A 21,518-nucleotide genomic window follows, 5' to 3' on the forward strand; every position below is an offset into this window, starting at 1 on the left:
ATAGCTAAATCCCCTGACAGTACATAAATTTCAAAAACAACAAATAACTGCTCAAGGGAAAAAGCAAAATGTTAAGTCTGTGGTCCTATACTTGGCAGTCATATTTAGAATTGACTTTTATAAGACAAATATTTGAAACTTAGAATAGATCCAAGATTCTAAAACCTCTCAATAACACTTAGTTTCCAGACTAGGTTTGGAAAAAGCCTGTTTAGTCAATTATGTACAAAAACCATGGTACTATTCCAACTATCATCACCTGCATTTCAGTGGGGGAAAGCCAAGTCAAAATTCCAAACTACAACAATAAGAAGCATTTTCCCCTCTCAGCTAAAGAGGTCCCTGCTGGTTAAAGGAAAAAAAGGACAGACAAGGGGATGCTACCATACCCAGTGGCTTACTAAGGCTCTGTGCCCTATGGTTGGTTCATCTTCTCTAATCATCCTGACCTGGAGAACAAGGGCACTTGCTCTCTAGGGCTGGAGGGAGCAAAAAGCAATGCATGGCCAGCTCTATCTCCTCTAAGCTGTGGAGGCAGGACCTGAAGAGCTCAATAATGTTCTGGTTAACATGAAAAGCTCTGACCTTGTTTTTCAAACAGCTCTTGCCTGAAATCCTAAATAAAGGTGAGTGTGCTCTCATGATGGGGTGATAGCTGCAATACTGTTCCACACTTCCCAAAAGAAGTTAGAGTTCTTCCTCACTGCTCTCTTGCCGTATCTCTGTTAAGTGGTAACTAGGCACAGTGGGGAACACCATGGATCTCTATAGAAAACAAAAGTCAAGTGCAAGGACCCGAGTTCGATCCCCAGTACCAAAAAAAGAGAAAACAAAAGTCAAAGTTGTGTAGTTGATATACACAAATATGTATTTGTTCACAAATAGAGACTAACAGAATGGCACACATCAACCAGTTAACCATGGTCACTTTGGGGAAAAGAATGAGATGGAAGAGAAAAACATAAATTTTAAATTTCACTGTTTGCTGAGTATGGTGGCACACGCCTGTAAACCCAACACTTGGGAGGTTGAGGCAGGAGGATCACTGCGAGTTCAAGGCCAGCCTGGGTTACATAGTGAGACCATGTTTCAAACAAACAAAAATCATTATTTGAATTTCTTTTTGAATTATAGGCATGGTTTATGTGTATAACTTTAGAAATAAACCATGTACAGGTACAAATTCTCTATGATGAGTGTTATCATTATATATCCCTAAAACGTACCAATAAGAGCTGGGGATTTAGTTCAGTGGTTTCACCACCTGCTGTGCAAGCACAAGGACCTGAGTTCAATCCCCAGTACCAAAAATAAATAAATAAATAAAAATGTACCAATAAATGTTTTGCTATTAAAAAAAATTTTAGAAATTACTATAAACCATTTTAAAAACCTCAAACTAATAATTTCTCTGGATATAAGATGTGGTTAGAGAAAGAATCAGAATTTGGCCTGGAAATGTAGCTCAGTGGTAGAAATTACAATATACTTCATTAAAGAGATCCAAAGTAGAATGACATAAGCAAGTTATCATACATTTATACCAGTAGATGCAGCAAGCTACACCCATTGACCAAATCCATTCTGCGGAACAGACCAGTCCATAAAATAAAACTGGTTTTGGGAGCTGGGGATTTAGCTCAGTGGTGCTGTGCCTGCCTTGCAAGTGCAAGGTCCTGAGTTCGATTTCTGGTACCGAAACAGTCCCCTCCCCATAAAACAGAAAAAATAATTATTCTAACTATGCATGGCAGTCCTTGCCTATAATCCCAGGTCTCTGGGAAGCTGAAGCAGGAAGAGGACAAGTTCAAGTCTCACCTGGGCAACTTGGTGACTCAATGAGACTTTGAATTAAAACAAACAAAAAAAGAAAGGGCTGGAGATATAGTTCAATGTGAAAGCTCTGGGTTTGATCCCTAGTATGGCAAAAACAAGCAAACAAAAAACTAAGTCCTTCTTGGAAATGTCTTCAAAATCACTTTTAAACATAATAAAAGTTAGCCATATTATTTAATATTCTAGTGCTTTTTTTTTTTTTTAACTCAGACCAAGGGTGGGGGTAGAGCTCAGCATCATAGCATTTGGCTCTAGGCCCTGGATTCAATACCAGCACCACAAAGAACAATGATGATAACAACAAAACAAAAACAATAAGGGCCTCAAAGCAGTGTCAGTTAGCTTATTCAGCTACCTCAGTTATCAGATTTGCCTCAAAAGACTGTGACTTCAGCCTCAGAATGGAGAAAGGGACATTCTCCTGTCTAGCAGCTGATACCTGGGAGCCTTTATACGATCTGAAGAGAAACCAGAGTATAGGAGCTTAAAGTAGATATATAAGCACATATGGAAAAACCAATCTCAGATTAACCCTTGGAGCTGGTGAAAATAATTTTTAAAATAAACCAGTTAAGCTAATGTAACAAATCAAAGTTTAGTAAGTCACTTTGTAAATGAAGTCAAGAAAAACGGTCATCGATATTCTGAATGAAACTTATATTCTAATTTTACATTCTAATCTAGAGGTCTGAAAGACGGAGAGGATTTCATTTTAACTATCAAAGATCCCCAAGAAATGTAGTATGAATCAAATTCATCTGAGTATGAATTGGAGAACTAATTTATCCTATAAGCACATGTGGAACTTGTTTTTTTTTTTTTTTTTGGTTGGGGTTTGTTTTGGTACTGGGGATCGAACTCGGGTCCTTGTGCTTGTGAGGCAAGAGGCGGCACCACTGAGCTAAATCTCAGGCCCTTGTGTTTTTTTTAAGACAAGGTCTCACTATGCACACTAGTTCAGGCTGGCCTTGAACTCACTACGCAGCTCAGGCTGGCTTCGAACTCATGTGATTCTCCTGCATGTTGGGACTACAGACGTGTACCACCATACCCAGTGTGTGAAACTTTTTACAAACCAATTTCCTATAGAGCATAATGAAAATTCACAAAACTCATAATCACATTTAAAATTCTAAGTACTTTTTAACAGTATGTTATTTGGAAATTAGTTGCCAAGTTGAAGATTTTAAGGAAAAAAAAAATACAAACCGATTAATATTTCTTTTTCTTTTTTGGTGCTGGGGTTTGAACCCAAGGCCTTGTGCATACTAAACACATGGTCTACATTGAGCTACTCCACCACTCCTGTTTAATAATCTTTTAACTTCCTTAGTTTGAAAGGAAAACAATTCAAAACTTGGCAAGCACAAATTTCTCTCTTCTTTTTTTTGAGACTGGGTTTCACTATGTAGTTCAGGCTAGCCTCAAACTCACAGAACCCTCCTGCTTCAGCCCCACAAGTGGTAGGATTACAAGGGTGTGCCACTACGCCCACCTTAAGCATAAATTTCTTTCTTGTTTTTTTGGTACCAGGGATTGAACTCGGGACCTTGCGCTTGCAAGGCAGGCAGCAGCACCACCACTGAGCCAAATCCCTGGCCCAAGCGTAAATTTCTTAAAAGGAAAGAATATCAGTGTAAAGAGGACAAAGGTTTTCATCACAGGGATCTAAGAAAAACTAAAACAGTATCTTCACTCATCTCTGGAATACATTTTTCTACCTAAGTATGACATAGAAGGTACCCTACCTCAATGTCTTGGAGACTGAATTCCTTCTGGTCTGTAAAGTTTGCTGCCCCAGCACTAAGTTCCATCAGCATCTTGGCAATCTCAGGCTTTATGGCTGAGGTCAGCCGACTGGCTGTTTCCATGACATGCTCCTGCACATCTTTGAGCTGCATGGCCGCCTTCGAGTAGTGAGAGTTCCTGAACACAGTGCTGAAAAGATCTGTGAGGAAAGTACTGGCACGGCAGAAGACGTTGAGAGCGTCCAGGTACTTAGAGATGCCCTGTTGGATGTCGGCGATGGGAGTGGAGTGGGGCATGGCATGGTGGCAGCTGCCTGCAGCAGTCAGACTGCCCAGTGGGGCAGAGGTGGCGGTAGATGCCAGGGGAGCACTCAGTGCTCGGCCCAGCTCAGGCATCGGGTACTGCTGGTGCTGCTGCACCTTCTGCTTGGACCCGCCAAGCAGGAAGCGCCGCTTGTAGTCCATTTTACTGTCCTGGGCACTACAGCAATACATGCGGGGGATCTGTCCCAGGGACTGTGAGCAGGTCAGAGTTCTAATTCTTTTCTTCCAAAACTCTAGCTAGGTATAAAAATAGTGGAGTTCTGCAAATTTAAGTTTTAAAAAAGGCATTTCCATGAGGCAGGTGACCATGAGATCAAATGTAGAGGTGAGAAAAAGAATAGGTTTATATAATTAATATTTTCAGTGTAGGCAGAACCTCTCACAAAAAATGAAAGTGTGTCCAAAATGCTGTATAATTATTTAGCATTCCACTCTCTTAATAAAAAGATATGCTTGTTGACAAAAATGTTTACTTATAATTGCTCTGCAAGAATATTTTGATACTTGTATTTACAATGGCAGAAAAATAACTTTTAAAAAGGTAATAGGATGTATCTTTAATACATCAAAAAAGTTAGAACTCAAAAACCCACAAGCTGATCAACAGCAACTTAAAAAGCAATACAGGGTTATTCCGCACAAAGTCCTTAAGAAGGGAGATCAAATCTCTGCATTATTTTGACAGAGCCTGCCTGTCAAATCATTTGCCTGTAAAGCTTCTCCTCAAGACTAAAAATTTCCAAATTTCCTGTACTGTTTTCTGAAAACAAGTTTTCTTTAAAAATGGCATTCGTTATTACAAGTCTTCCTTTCCTTTTGTTTGCTGAGGTAGCGGTTTCCTTATAACAGTAACAAGAGTTGCTTCCAGACTGGGTTGGCCTTCAATTGTAAAGTCTGAAGCAAGAATGCACGGATGTATTCATAAGGCCTCTAAGTCGTTTCCTGTAAGGGGGGAAAAAAAGAGTAAAAAGTCAGGAAGGCTATAGGACAATAAGTAATTCTAGAATATTAACTTCTGCAGTGGTGTCATACACATAGGTGGGCTACAAATGAATAAAATAAGAAATCATACTATAACTTTACAGAAGTAAGACAACAGAGTTGAACTATAAAATGATGAGTGTTAGAAAATTCTTCAGGGGCCGGGGATTTGGCTCAGTGGTTTCACCACCTGCTGTGCAAGCGGAAGGACCCGAGTTCCATCCCCGGTACCAAAAAAAAAAAAAGAAAGAAAATTCTTCAAGTTGTAGTACAAAAATAATGCAACAAAAGAAATCTGATTCCACACTAATCACTCCAAAGCTGAGGCTAACAGGTGAAAACTGAATTTCCCCTCTGGATGTTCAGAGTGGAAGCCTGGCAGAGTGTGCTGGTTTTTACATGCTGGGCTAGCATCTATGAAACCCTTGGTTCTGGGTAGGCTCAAATAGCAATACCTGGACATTGCTGGTTATAGTTTCCAATACCTACAAGAGAGGAACAGTGCAAGTCTTCTTACAGAACTAAAATCAGAATTAATGTTTGCTTGATTTGTTCTCCCAAACATAATAGTTCGGAGACACACTCACACACACACACACACACACACACACACACACACACAGGGGAGTGAGGCATTACTAGGAATTGAACTCAGGACCTTCATACTGAGCTATATCCCCAGCCCTGTTTTGTTTTCTGAGACAACTGAGCAACTCCTCCTGCCCAGATACACCAATTGACAACCAGGTTTTCTTTCTATTTTCCTTACAGTAAAAAAAAAAATTACACATACAGCAAATCATGCTTTATCACTTATTGAGTCTATCACAACTCCTCTGTAATTCTATGATTGTGTAAGTATCACAGGAAATTAGATAGGTTCTAAGAGCAAGAGACAAGACTGAGGACACAAACAAGAAAATTCACTAAACAGTTACTATTTATGACACTACTGTACGTGTAAGAAAGTGAAAAAAAAGGCTATCCCAGCGTGGTGGCACAGGCCTATAGTCCCAGCACTCAGGAGGTAGAGGCAGGATTGTTATGAGTATGAGGCCAGCCTGGGCTACATAGTGAGACCCTGTCCCCCTAAAACATCTCAGTTGAGCAGTGGCACACATCTATAAGCATTCTGGGAGGCTGAAGCAGGAAGATGTCAAGTTCAAGCCCAGCCCAGGCAACTTAGTGAGACCCTATCTCAAAAAAAAGCTGGGCATGGTGGTACACAGCTGTAATACCAGCACTCGGGAGGCTGAGGCGGAGAGTTGCCACAAGATTGAGGCCAGCCTAGGCTACATACTGAGTTCAAGGGCAGCCTGGACTACTTAGTAAGACCTTGTCTCAAAAAAAAGGTGAGGATGGGGGAAAGGGTGGAATGTAGCTTACTGTGAAGGTCCTGGATTCAGTCCCAAGCACCACAAAAATAAACAAACAAACTTTTAAAAAAGTAAAAGCCCAGGGCTAGGGATGTAGCTCAGGGGTGCCATGCCTGCCTGGCAAGCACAAGGTCCAGTTTGATACAAAAAAAAGTAAAGGCCAAGTGTAGTGTCATGTGCCTGTAATCCCAGCACCTTGAAAGGCTGAGCTGGAAGGATAGCCTAAATTCAGAAATTCAAGGACAGTCTGAGCAACAGTGAGATCCTATCTCAAACAAAATCTCATAAGCTTTCAGGAAACAAGTATCAAATGGCTATTTACAATAAGCTTGTTCTCAAATTTCCTTTTTCAAATTCATGAGAATGAGCCAATTGTATGTATCTTTGCCCAAGTGCTCTATCATAATCAATTTTAATGCACAGAAGCAGCACTCAACAGGAATAAAGGAAGACAGGCTATTCACACAGAAACTCTGGCCAGTGAAGTAAAACCTTTGCCTCAAATTGGCTGGCTATCCTCTCTTAGCAGCCTTGAGAAGCACTCTTTGTTCTATGATGCACCAGTTCCTTCCTACCAGCATTTTTTATATAGCCAAAATGTAGAAACAACTTAAGTGTTCATCACCTGATAAGTGAATAAACAAAATGTGGTACACTAGTGAAATATTATTCAGACAAAAAAAGAAAATGAAATACAATAAATGCTAGAACTTGAATGAGTCTTGAAAATATTAAGGCAAGTCAAACATAAGAGGTCATGTGTTAAGCAGAACAGTGTGGTATGCACACATGTAAGCCTAACTACTCAGGAGGCTGAAGCACAAGTATTCCAACTTTGAAGCCATCCTAGGCAACTCAGCAAGACTCGGTCTCAACATAAAAAAGTCTGGAGATGTAACTCAGTGGTAGAGTGCTTGCCTAGCATGTGTGAGACCCTTGGTTTGATCCTCAGTACTGGGGAGGAAAAAAAAGAGAGACAGAGACTATATGTTCTATGATCTCATTGACATAAAACATCCAGATAAAGCATAGTCATAGAGACAGAAAGCAGCTTTGTGGTGGCCAGGAGCTGGGGGAGGAAAGCAATGGAGAGTGGCTGCTAATGAATATAAGATTTCTTTGAGGGTGATGAAAATATTCTGGAATAAGATAGTGGTAATGTTTGTTCAACTTTGTTAATATATTAAAATTACTGAAATTTCTTTGGTAAATTTTATGGCATGTGAGGATTACACTAGTGGCCTCCAAAAATGCCTAGAAGAGACAAAGGTCTGATATGCTACATCTGAAAAATGATCCACTGGTTACTGGGGGGGATCTACAGTAATCACTTACTAATTAGGGTAATGATTACTTGGGTTTATTTATATGGAAATAATTCATCATGTTGGTATTATAACCTGTGCACTTTTCCTATGTGTTATTCTTCAGAAAAAAAAAAAAAACTAAACGAAGAAACAAAGAGTTAACTAGCATACAAAGGAGGAAGGCTTGGGTAAGGAAACTTTCATTCCAAGAAGAAAGAACTGCACTACTCTATATGTCTATATTACCAATAAAGACAAACTGTAGGTGAAAGGCTTTGGCAAGCTTTAAAACCTATAAAACCTATTCAATCCCCGGTACCAAAAAAACCCAACAAAAAACCCCCCTATAAAACCTATAATCCTATAAAACCTTCTAAACTATAATCTCACTTGGTAAGAGAGAGCAATCAATTCATTAAAACAAACTAAAAAAAATAGTAAAAATAAAAAATAAAAAGGGGAGAGATGTGATGTCAGCAAAAATGGAAGAGGTAAGATCCCTCCTCCCAGTTTCTCCTCCATAAAAACAATGAGAAAACTAGTACATAGAGCCAACTTTTTCAGTATTCTGGAAATTAACAGGCTTGCAACAAACTGGAGAGTGCATATGTAAGAAAAACAGCTGAATCTTGGTAAGAACAATGAGTTCCATAGCATTTTCATTTGACCTAGAGACCCATTACTAGCTCTCCAATTCCAGTGCAGCATTAAAAACAAACACCTGTATCCTCAGTGAAAACCAGGAGGTTGGCAGCCACTAGAGGAACCAGAACTGAGCTCCAGTTCATTCAGCATCATTCCCAGAATATTTGTTTTTTTGGTACTGGGGATTGACCTTGGGTCCTTGAGCTTGCAAGGCAGGCGGCTGAACTACTGAGCTAAATTCCCGGCCACCCAGAATATTTCTATTTGGCCTATCTGGTAGTTCCTCACAAGACCCCAATTATGTAAGTCTCTATATGTGACCTGACTTGGAGCTCACCAGAGGAATGGAGAGAATCTAATTTCCGGAGTTGCCATACTATATCATTTAAAATTCCAGTTTTTAATAAAAATTACAAGACACGTAAGAAGAGAATGAAATAAGAGAATACGAACTCATATACAAGGGAAAAAACTAAACAGTAGAAATTGTTCCTGAGGAATCCCAGGTATTAGATTTACCTGACAAAGACTTTATATCAGTCATTTAAAAATATGCTCAAAACACTAATAGAAGAATCAAATGGGAGCCAGGCATAGAGGCACATTCCTATAATTCCAGCACTCTGAGAAGCTGAGGCAGGAGGATTACAAATTCCAGTCTACCTTGTCCCCCAAAAAACAGCTGGAGACAAAAAAGGCTCTGGATTCAGTCCTGAGCCCCCCATGCATACACCCCCCAAATAAATAAATAAATCAAAATGCTCTGGGGATGTTCTTCAGTGATACCATGCTTGTCTAATGTGCAACACCCTGGGGCTTGATCCCAAGCACTACAAAAAAAAGTGAATTTAAGAAAAGTATGAGAACAATGTCTTAGCAAATTTATAACTTTAATAAAAAAAAGCCATTACTTTTAAAAAGAACCAAACAGGGGGCGGGGGATTTAGCTCAGTGGTTTTGCTGCCTGCTGCTCAAGCACAAGGACCTGAGTTCGATCCCCGGTACCAAAAACTAACTAACTAACTAAATAACTAACTAAATAAATAAAAAGAACCAAACAAATTCTAGAGTTCAAAAAAACACAGTAAATAACATAAAATATATTAAGTGGCTCAATATTTGAGCAAGAATCAGTAAACGTGAAGGCAAGACAACTGAATAAACGAAAGAAAAATAGAATGAAGAAAAAAAGAACAGAACCTAAATAAAGACCTGTGGCAAACCAGGTGTGGTGGCACACATCTGTAATTCCAGCACTCAAGAGGCTGAGGCAGGAATATCACTGTGAGTTCGAGGCCAGCTGGGACTACACAGTAAGTTCAGGGCCAGGCTGAACTGCACAGAAAGATCCTGTTTCAAACCCCCTCCCCCAAAAAAGACCTGTGGGACACTATCAAGTATACCAGGACCAGTATCTATAAACTGTACTAGAATCTCAGGGAAAAAAAATGTTTAAAGAAATGATGCCTTAAAAACCCCAACTTGGGCCGGAGATTTAGCTCAGTGGTTCCACCGCCTGTCTCGCAAGTGCAAGGACCAGAGTTCGATCCCCAGTACAAAAAAAAACACCCTCCCCCAAAAAACCACATGGTACTGGCACAAAAATAGACATGGGGATCAAAGGAACAGAACATGTACAACCCTATGCACATTCAGCTATCTGATCCTTGACAAAGGGGCCAAAAACATAACACTGGAGGAAAGATAGCCTCTTTAATAAATGCTTCTGGGAAAACTGGCTATCCACATGCAGAAGATTTGAGTCTGGACCCACATGTCTCACCATGTACTAAACTAAAATCAAAGTGGATCAAAAATCTAAATGTTAAAACAGAAACACTTAATCTGCTGGAAGATAAAGTAGATAAAAACTCTTGAAGACATAGGCACAGGCAAGCACATTCTGAACAGAACCCCAATTGCAAAAGAAATAAATAACATCAAGAATCAACGGGGCCGGGTCTTTTAGCTCAGTGGTTTCGCCGCCTGCTATGCAAGTGCAAGGACCTGAGTTCAATTCCTGGTAGTAAAAACAAAAAACAAAAAAACTCCAAAAAAACAAAATGATAAAGAATCAATAAATGGGGCTGGGGATTTAGCTCAGTGGTTTCGCTGCCTGCTGCGCAAGTGCAAGGACCCGAGTTCGATCCCCGGTACCAAAAAAAAAAAAGAATCAACAAATGGGATCATATCAAATTAAAAAGCTTCTAAACTTCAAAGAAGTACAAATGGCCAATAAATACATGATAAAATACTCAATATTTCTGGCCATTAGAGAAATGCAAATTAAAACAACACTGAGATTCCATCATACCTTAGAAAAAATGGCCATCATCAAGAAATCAAATAATAAATGCCAGTAAGGCTGCAGGAGAAAAAAACAGTGAAGCCTTCTATACTGTTGGTGAGAATGCAAACTAGTACAACCACTATGGAAATCAGTATGGAGGTGCCTCAAAAAACTAACACTATGAATTCCATTTGACCCAGCTACTAGGTATCTTCCTGAAAGAGTTAAAGAAATCATATTACAGTGGTACATACATATGTACTTATGTTTATAGCAGCACAATTCATAAGAGCAAAATCTTAGAAGTGATTTATATGTCCATCAACAGATAATGGAAAAAGAAAATGTATTTATACACAATGGAGTACTACTCTGCCATAAAGAAGGATAAGCTTGAGTCAACTCTAGAAAAATGGATGCACCCTGAGACCATGTTAAGTGAAATAAGACACAGGAGCTTAAATATCGCACGGTTTCTCTTATTCAAGAAATTCAAAACATAAAAAGCAAAATAAAAGACATATGACAGGAAATAGGAAGATAGATCTTTTATAAATGGGAAGGAGACCAAGAGATGGAAGGGGGCAGGGGAAGGAGTTTAAAAAAACAATTGAGGGGTTGGGGATTTAGCTCAGTGGTTTTGCCACCTGTGCAACCACAAGGACCCGAGTTTGATCCCCAGTACCAAAAAAAAAAAAAAAAAAAAAGGTAATCATTATGTACTGCAAAAATGTACTCATAAAAAAAAAATTAGAAAAAAAATCCCTAAAATGAAAAGAAAAAAGCCAGCAAAAAGCAACAATGGCTTGACTTCCCTAACACTAGGTTCAAGATAAACAAGGTATAGTGGTACATACCTATAATCCCAGCACTTTGAGAGGTTGAGGCAGGAGGATCACAAATTTGAGCCTAGCCTGGACAATTTAATGAGATCATCTCAAACTAAAAAATACAGAAAAAAAGAGGGTGCTGGGATGCACTGTAGCTTGCATGAAGCCCTGAGTTCACTTCTCAGCATCATAAAAAAACAAAACAAAAAACCAGGATACTATTCTTCCTATTCAAATGCTGATTCTTGGCATACAACCCAAATCTACTGAATCAATTTGTATACACAGGACCAAAGAATACATTTTTATAAGTTCCCCATATGACTATGATGCATGCTATAATTTTGAGAGCCAAACTAATCATTTGAAAACATGCTGAAAGGCACAAGGATGAGAATACCTGAAGATGCTGACTATATAAATACTACTCAATGCAATACTGTAGTCTCAACAATATTGTGTTCAGTCAAGAATCCAGAAAGGCATCTCTCAGTCCAGGAGTGGGGGCTCAGTGGTGCAAAGCCCCAGGTTCATCTCCCATCAGTAGGAAAATGAGACAGAGAGAGAGACAGACAGACAGACAGAGAGAGGGGACAGAGAGAGAGAGACAGAACAAAAAGACCAAATTCTGTCCAACATAGGGCTGGTTGAACAATTCAATGAAAAGTTCCAGATATATCGTAATTGTTTGGGTTTTTTTGATACTGGGGATCGAACTCGGGTCCTTGCACTTGTGGGGCAGGCGGCGGAACCACTGAGCTAAATCCCCGGCCCTTGTAATTGTTTTTAACAAGATGCCTTCAATGCCTAGAGAAGAACCACCGTAGTCAACCCTAAGGTTCTTTTCTAGGCAGAGGAAAAATAAGCTCTTTAAATTAAATTAACTTTCATTTACTGCTTAATTTCTATTACTGCTATTTTCTATGGAAGTATAGTAGAGCAAGGTGTAATGAGCTACTATAAAGATGAAAACTTACTTGTCTTAACAGACCTGGTATTCCTGTGTTGATCTTTCATATAGGGTTGAATTCAAGGAAATGCTGAACTGAAATACTACTCAAATTTTATCACTTTCAAATGAGATTCTGCCAAGAAACAATATGCAGAGAAGGTGGTTACAGATAGGAGTGCTCTTCATGACAGTGATCATAATATTCTCTCACAAAATACTGTTGGAGGCCGGGGATTTAGCTCAGTGGTTTCACCGCCCGCTGCACAAGTGCAAGGTCCTGAGTTCGATCCTTAATACCAAAAAAAAAAATACTGCTGGAAGCTGGGTGATAAGTACATGAAGTTCACTGTGTCATTTCTCTAATGTATATGATTGAATATTTCTGAAATAAGATTTTTTAAATGCTCCACACATATACACATGAGCACCTAGATATACTCTTTTTATTTTTTTTAGGTAAAGTACTCTCCAGTGCTGTCTGAATGTTTTTCAAATACTTTCTCCCCATATTTATCCATATGACAGGCTAAAACATCTTCAATCCATTTAAGGACATTTCTTTTCTATATTTTCTTAAAAGAATTTTCACTGGGAAAAGTCATGATTTATGAATCCACTATTCATGCTGCATGGAAATAAATACCACAAGAGTTAGCGTAACCAAAACTTGTAAGATTTAAGTATTCAGAAGTTTTAAAGCTACTTAAAATTCTCAAGCACACAGAAAATAAAATTTTAGTAGTTTAAGCCATGTATTTTCAATGCCACAATTTTCAAAAGTTCTCAGTAGATTAAAAATGAACTCAGACCCAACTACATCATTCAAAACATTGCTGCAATCAGTCATTGGCAATTTCTATTTCAAACAATAAAAACCATGCTTGAAATAGACAAAAATTCACTGTAACATTTTCTTGCCAAGCGTGGTGGTACATGTCTGTAAACCCAACATCCTGGTAGGCTGAGACGGGATTGTAAATTTTAGCCCACCCTAGGCAATTTAGTGAGACCCTGTCTCAAAAGAGGCCTAGGGGTGTAGCTCAGTGAAAAGGCCCTGGATTCCATCCCCAGTATTGAGGGCAGAGATGTGGTTTTCTCATACTCTTAATTGGTAAGATCTGAAAAGGGGAGGGAAGGGGAGAAAAGAGGTCAGCTAGGTGTGGTGGTACACTTCTGTAATCTCATCACTCTACAGAGGCTGAGGCAGAGGATTGCCGCAAGTCTGAGGCCAGCTGGGGCTAACAGTAAGTTTTCGACCCATCTGAACTACATAACAAGACCCTGTCACAGGACTGGGGATTTAGCTCAGTGGCACTGTGTCTGACTGGCATGCTCAAAGTCCTGAGTTCAATCCCTGGTACTGGGGTAACAAAAAACAAGACCCTATCTCAAAAAAGCTTTAAAAAAAAGAAAAAAGTGGTCAGTCATCCAGAGAAAATATCCGAAGCACTTTCCTTTAGAAAGAAAGGACTGAGGGCGGGGGATTTAGCTCAGTGGTTCCATCGCCTGCCTGGAAAGCACAAGGATCCAAGTTTGATCCCCGGTACCAAAAAACAAAACAAAAACAAAAGAAAGGTCTGAAGTAAAAGAACGGCCATGGCCATCTGACTAACTGGGTAAGATCCTTGCTCTGCCACTTAGCAGCTATGTGATCCTTCTCTCTGCCTCAGTTTCATTTGTAGCACAGGGATCACAGTTGCCACTTTTAGAGAGTTAAATGAGCTTATACATATACAACATACAGAAAAATGTCTGGCATGTTTGATAATGTCATTATTGTCTCCACAAAACAAGTGAAAGCAGGCTTTGTTATCTCTGCTTGGAAAAAACTTGCCGACAAACAAGAAAGATCTTAAGTTATTGAAACCCTGAAACAAACAGAAATCTACTCACCTAGGACAGGAGGTATCACATGCTTCATATGTCTAACTTGTACTTAAATGAACTACAAAGAGAAATTTAATCCCTGCATGAATTAATTAAATTTTCCCATTGAACTAAAGGTGACAGCTATGATTTATTTTCTGCAGTGCTAAAGATCAAACTCATAGAGGTCTCACTCATAGTAGATAAGTGTTCTAACACTGATTTCTATCACTTCAGCCAAAGAATAATTTAAAGCCACTGAACCATTTAGCCAACAGAAAACAGTGGCAAGCAGTACAGTTGTCATTGTCAGAGAGAGTATGGCATAAAGGAGCTTTATTTCAAGACAATGGCTAAAGAGGCACACACACCTACCTCTCCATTCTCCCCAAATCCCACTGACAGCTAAAAATGTTCATGAGGGAATCACATCCTAATGGAAGGTCTGAGGGCCAGTCTTTAAATGCAGGCCATTTTCTAGAAGATGGAGAGAAGGCACAGGAAATTGTGTTTCAAGACAGGCCAGAGATTGGGGATTTAGCTCAGTGGTTTCGCTGCCTGCTGCCCAAACGCAAGGACCCGAGTTCGATCGCCAGTACCAAAAAAACCCCAAACAGACCAGAGCAGAGTTGGCCATTTGCTAGATTATGCAGAGCCAGAGGAGGACAGAAAGGCAGAGCCCATTTTCCTGCAGGAGCTGGGCAAACACCCAGCTTTCAGTCAGCAGGTACAGAAATCAAGAGTGGGAAATGGGCTAATCACCTTGAGCTCATCTGTACTTCCTGCTCCTGATCACTGCATCAGCCAGCTCCCTAAATTGAGGACTGCTAGAAAAACAGAACTTCCTGCAAATGAGCTACACAAAGAACCCAGTTCTTCATTTTAAGGATTACCAGGTAATGAAGAGGAAACCAAGAGGTTAAAAAATAAATAAATAAAAATCAAAGAAAGATAAAAGGTTGCTCAGACCTCGGAAGAAATATTTTTTCTCTCTTTCTTTCCTTCTTCTTTTTGGTTTTTTGAGACAGGGTCTCACCATGTAGTCCAGGTTGGAGTTGAACTCACTGTGTAGCCCAGGCTGGCCTCAGCTGGGATTATAGGATGCACCACCACATCCAGCAAGAAATACATATTCTAGTTCCTAGAAAAACAACTAAAAAGATTCTGACTGATATTTCAAAAGACAGCATCCTTAAAACAAAAGCAAAGCAAGGAATAATAGTGCACACCTGTAAGCCTAGTACTCTGGGAGGCTGAGGCAGAGGATTGCAAATTTGAGCCAATCTAGGGCAATTTAGCAATTTAAACCCTTTCTCAAATATTATTTGAAAGTCTTTTTTTTTGTACCGGGGATTGAACTCAGGACCTTGCGCTTGTGAGACAGGCGGCGGCACCACTGAGATACATCCCCAGGCCCCTATCTCAAATTTTAAAAGAACTGAAGACATAGCTCAGTGCCGGGGCCTTGAGTTCAATCCCCAGTACAAAAAGGGGGGGGGGGGCACACACCTGTAATCCCAGCACTTGGGAGGCTGAGGCAGGAAGACTGCTGCAAGTCTGAGGCCAGCCTGGGCTATACAATGAGTTCAAAGACAGCCTGAACTGCATAAGGAGACCATGTCTCAAAACAAGCAAACAAACCTGAGAAAAAAGAAGAAAAAGACAGCAGTGGAAGAATATCCCTAAAACCAATAACAATTGTTTATGTATAAGTATAGATAAAACAAAGGTTAGTAGGCAAGTCAGACTTTTATCTATCTGTATCACTTCTTAGTTTTATCTTTATAGGACCACAGAATCTATATAATTAAAAATACATAAAAAAGAAAAACCATCCCTAAAAATAAAAAGACAAATGAATCTGAACTATTTATCAAATTAATAGGATAACCACATACAGAATAATTGTTTCAAGTTTAAAACTTTTTTAACTGTATCACTCTGGTGATTTAACTAATGAGGAAAGACAAATACATAAAATCAAAGAAATAAAAGTCCTAAGGGCTGGGGATTTAGCTCAATGGTTCTGCTACCTGCCTCGAAAGTGCAAGGTCCTGAGTTCAATCCCCAAAACAAAAAAAAAAAAAAAAAGAAAGAAAGAAAGAAAGAAAGAAAGAAAGAAAGAAAAGTCCTTTAATCCTTCATTTGAATTGAAAATATCAGTCTGAGGCAGGTATAGTGTCATACGTGGTGGTGCACATCTATAATCCCAAAACTTTGGGAGGCTGAGGCAAGAGGATTGAAAGCCTGAGTCCAGTCTGGATAATTTATCCAGACTCTATCTCAAAATAAAATATCAGGGCCGGGGATTTAGCTCAGTGGTTTCATCGCCTGCTGCGCAAGTGCAAGGACCTGAGTTCGATCCCCAGTACCAAAAAGATAAAATAAAATAAAATAAAATAAAATATCAATCTGAAATCACAATTGAATGACTGATTTTGTGGTACTGGGTTTTGAACCCTGGGGTGCTCTACTACCAAGCTATATCCCTAGTCCTTTTTCACCTTATTTTTTTGTTTTGAGACATGCCTAAGTTGCCCAGATGGGACTAGAACTTGAAATCATCCTGCCTCAGCTTCCCTAAGTGCTAGGATTACAGGTGTGGACCACTGTACCCAGTGACCTGTCTTTATCTTTGTAAAGGGTATTTCTTAGCTCGACTGAAAAAATAAGAGTTCTCAATCCAGTTACAGTTAGTGCCCCTTATGCTATTTCCCACCAGCTTGCACCCGCAGTGGGACTGTCTGAGCCACCTAAGGGGACAGCCATCCATGTCCCACTGGGGGTTCAGAGCCGTCCAGCAGCTAGACATATGAATTATGGCCCTGTTGTGAACGTGTGAAGGAAATGCCTGATTCTAGACTTGTAGCCAGAAACAAGATAAACCCAGGACTTGTCAGGTCAGAAAACAGGGAGCCTGCCTAACATTACCAGGCACTTGCCAAAAGGGCCCACAGTTAACCAGAAGAGTGACCTTTATTAGTGGCCAATAGTGGAATAATTTAAGCATCAAAGAATAACTGGGAGTGAAATTTATTATATATTTTATATAAAGAGTTTGAACTTGGCAATGATTTCTTTTTGTTGTTTTTTCTTGCTAGGGAGTTCAGGCTGTCCTTGAACTCGCTGTGTAGCCCAGGGGGGCCTCAAACTTGCAATGATCCTCCTGCCTCAGCCTCCTGAATTCTTAACTATGACACAAAAAAGACAGGATGAAATGCTAAGAAAATCACTATCTTGCATCCTAATGAAATAGTGGGTCTAGCCAATGATTATCTATCAATGTTTAAACAATTAGGCGAAGATTTGATGAGGAAATTTATGATGAAAGAATAAGGCTTTGTAATATTTGAAGTCACTGATTAATTCTAACACCATTAAAAATTGGGAGCTGGACATATAATTATACACCTATTGTGACGAAATACAAAGTACACAGTACCATGCATGAAGTATTTTTGTCTAAAATATTGAATCAAAATCTAATTAAGGGGCAGGGATTTAGCTCAGTGGTTCTGGCACTTGCCTTGAAAGCGCAAGGTCCCGAATTCGATCCCTAGTACCCGCCCCGAAAAGAAATCCAATCAAGTCTCCCTACCTAGCTCTCAATTTAAAGGAAATGTGAAAGATAAACTCAAAATTTCAAGACTTCTCTGTAGTTCTTTTCAATCTTATAGTTCAAAAACAGTTCTAACAACTGATATTATAGCCTAGGTGAGTTATGATTTTAATAGGCTTCTCTGAGCAATTTTACTAGCTTTGTCTTCCAGTTTCATTTTTATTCCTTTCTATAAACCTTTTAATCTCTTTTCTGCATGTAATTTACAAAGAAATTATACCCAGTGGGTCCCCTGGCAGAGTAAAATCAAACTCTTCGCATGACCTCACGGCCCCGCTCCCTTCTCTACACGCCGTGCTTCCTGACCCTCACGCATTCCTCTCAGCCACACAGTTCGTCTCCCAGTTCTGCCAGCACACCAAGCTCTTCCATATGCTGGTGCCACTATCTGGAAAGTGGTGGCCTCCTTCCTATTCTAGCACTCATGGTGCTCCTCCCCACTGCCTTTTAGCTCTTGAAAAAAGTGTCGCTCCCTCAGAGAAGCCTTCTCCAGTCAACCTGTCTGAAAACTAGGGTCTCCTCATTCCTACAATACTGTCTTTTTTTTTTTTTTTTGGTACTGGGGATCAAACTCGGGTCCTTGTGCTTGCACAGCAGGCGGTGAAACCATTGAGCTAAATCCACACCCAATACTTTCTTGTTTTAAGGACAACTCCAAGTTATCGGACCACTTCATTTGCTTATGTACACAGTACCTTAACAACTGGCATATAAACTCCTAAGGAGAGCACCACCTTGTTGACTGCTGCCTCCCCCAGGGCCACCAAGTGTGCTGGCACTCTTTGGAAATCTGACATCAATGAGGCATTGATTGTTGTCTAGTTGTATTATCTTGCAAACCCAAGAAACTTGCTCATGTGGCAAGATACCTCTCCACCTGAAAGGTGATGGACCTGACAATACCTGTGGCCTTAATATATGTGACTTGAGAGTGGGGCTGTAGCTCAGAGCAGAGTATCTGCCTAGCATGCATGAAACCCTGGGTTCAATCCCCAGCACTGGGGAAAAAAAAGGTAACATGGGGAAGGCAGAGATCATCATCTTCACTTCCAAACTCACAGCCAAATAACAGTATCATTAAGCAACATCCTCTCAAGATAAGGCTTGATGTGGATGGAGAGTGGATGGAGGCTTCTCTGGGAAGCCTATCCTTTATTAAAATCTGTCTTTCACATCTATTTTACATACAAATATATATATATAGTCACACACACACACACACACACACACACACAGAGAGGTTCCCCTTCATTTCTGTAGTCAAATATATACTTCTGTTCTTTCTTCCCTTCTTTCTTTTCTTTTCTTTTCGGTACTAGGGACTGAACCCAGGGCCTTCACACTAAGCTACATTCCCAATCCTTTTTATTTATTTGTTTTTATTTTCTCTAAGCTGCTTAATTGCCCAGGCTGGGCTCAAACTTTCAATCCTCCTGCCTCAGCCTCCCAGGGTGCTGGGATTACAGGCATGGGACACAACACAAAGCTTATATTTCTGTTGTTTATACTCCCTAGTTTTAAAATTTAATTGACCTTGCCAAAATTGATCAAATACAGATGAACCCTCCAAAGACAACATGCCAAAAACCACCATGAAAGTATAGTCAAAATCATTACCTATCAGGAAAATGCAAATCAAAATCACAATGAGATATCACTTCACAACCTAGGATGGCTATAATCAAAGAGACAGACAACATCAAGTACTGGCAAGAAGGTGGAGAAACTAGAATTCTCATAAACTGCTCAAAGGAATGTAAAATGGTTCAAACACTTGGGAAAACAGCCTGGCAATTCCTTAAATGAATAAACAGAATTACCACATAGTCAAGCAATTCCATTCCTATGCACATGTCCAAGGAGAAAGCAAAAACACATCTACACAAAAATCTGCACAGTGAATGTTCAGAGCATTATTCACAACAGCCCTAAACTGGAAACACTGTCTTATCAACTGGCAAATGGATAAACAAAATGTGGTATAACCAGGCATTAGAATATTACTCAGACTTAAATAGGGCAGAAGTCCTGATGCATGCTGTAACATGGATGAATATTGAAATCATTATGGTAACTGAAAAAAAAGTCAGATTAGACAAATTCATCAAAAGATGAAGTAGACTGATGGTGAAGGGGGAGCATAAGGAGTGACTGCTGATGGCTAGGGTTTTTTGTTTTTCTGGAGTGATGAAAATGTTCTGAAATTGATTGTGGTTAATGATTGTATCACTGTGAGTAATCTAAAAACCACTGAATTAAACACTATAAAAAGTAAAATGCATGGTATGTGAATATTTAAATAAAGCTGTTAATAAAAATATACAGGGCTGGGGATTTAGCTCAGTGGTTCTGCCACCTGCCTTGTAAGTGCAAGGTCACCAGTTGGATCCCAGTACCAAAAAAACCAAAAAAAATAAATAAATAAAAATATACAAAGATGAACCACTCCACAAACAACTCCTTAAGAGGGAAAAAACCCCACAAAAAAATGTTCTTTTTTTTCAACCCACAACAATGTAAACCCAAATACCTACCCTTGATAATGTGGAGACACTACAGGAAATTCTTTAGGCAGATTAGTGAAGTTATTGTCTACGAAGTTCAAAGCTCAACCATCTCTATGTATTTAATTCAGACTGATACAAACCATATTTAGAAATGCACTATGGAAAAATGCTTTGAAGAATTTTATTCTCAAATTTCACAGATTTAAAATGTCCATCCAGACAAGAGAAAAATGTCCAAAAGATTCAGTCCCTTGTTCTGTGCCTCCCAAGAACTCTACTCTTTTGGGTCCCCTTATCTGTTACCACTTTAAAAGTGAAGCACTTTCGTTAGTGTTTAAGATAAAAAGATGCTAGTTCTCTAGCTCTCCTCCCACCACTCTGGCCATTCTTAGTTGCCTTAAGCCACTTTTCCTTAAATGCTATAGTTCCTCGGAGCTCTGTCCTGCTCCAACCCTGTTTCTAAGATCAACACAGCGTCCCTAGGAAGATTCCCACATCCATCTCTCTAGCCCAGATCCCCCTCCTGCGCTCCAGGCCCCAGACATGCAGCTGTCTACTGGTCAGGTCCCCAAATCAAATGCCCCAAACCAAGACTCTCCAGGTCTTTCAGTGCTCCTTCCCTGTCTTGAGGAATGACATCACCATCCACCTCCTTGAGCACGCAGAAATCTGTGAGTTAGCCTCCCCTCCTCACTCTCCTTCACATCCAACTAATCATTTAGTCTTGTACTTTTCTTCTTTTGAGACAGGGTCTCACTAAATTGCCCAGGCTTGACTCAAACTTGCAGTCCTCTAGCCTCAGTCCCCTAAAGTGCTGGGATTAAAGTTGTGTGCCACTGCACCCAGCTCCATCTTAATAGTGCTCCAGTCTCTCTCCTATCCTCACTGCCATACCAAAGCTTGAATCATCTGTACCTCGTCTGAATTACATAGGCACCTCCTGAGTGGTTTTCCAAATGCCTGCTGTCTTCTGCTTGCTGTGAGACTGTTCTATGAGCCAATCTGATCATGCCATTCTCCTGATTAAGATCTTCAATGGCTTCCACTACTCTTCCCAACCTTCTCACACCCGTCCTCCATTTCCCCAACATCACCCACTTCTTGCATGTGTCATCTTCCCTCTCACCACCTGTCCATTCTCTTCATCTGGAAAGCTCTCTTGCTTACATTTATATCTCCTGGATGACTAACTTAGAAATCAATTCCATTGAGAAGCCAGTATGACAAAGAATAAGCT

The 21,518-nt window shown here is 39.9% G+C and overlaps 2 protein-coding genes across 3 annotated transcripts in view; both read right to left on the reverse strand.

Moving 5' to 3' along the window:
- Garre1 (granule associated Rac and RHOG effector 1) overlaps positions 1–4,079 on the reverse strand; it is a 52,153-nt gene extending 48,074 nt beyond the window's left edge. For both annotated transcript variants that reach the window (XM_087191167.1, XM_013077477.3), the window contains exon 1: positions 3,585–4,079. In XM_087191167.1, the coding sequence (XP_087047293.1) occupies positions 3,585–4,079 (495 nt within the window). The remainder of the gene's footprint in view (positions 1–3,584) is intronic.
- A 637-nt stretch (positions 4,080–4,716) lies between these two features.
- Positions 4,717–21,518, reverse strand: part of Lsm14a (LSM14A mRNA processing body assembly factor) — a 117,792-nt gene continuing 100,990 nt past the window's right edge. Inside the window, exon 10 of the mRNA XM_087191180.1 lies at positions 4,717–4,850. Within this exon, the coding sequence (XP_087047306.1) occupies positions 4,839–4,850 (12 nt within the window). The 3' untranslated portion in view covers positions 4,717–4,838. The remainder of the gene's footprint in view (positions 4,851–21,518) is intronic.

This window comes from Heterocephalus glaber, unplaced genomic scaffold, assembly GCF_053883595.1.
Source record: "Heterocephalus glaber isolate CG9 unplaced genomic scaffold, H.glaber_assembly_v1.0 deba00001561, whole genome shotgun sequence".
NCBI lineage: Eukaryota > Metazoa > Chordata > Mammalia > Rodentia > Bathyergidae > Heterocephalus > Heterocephalus glaber.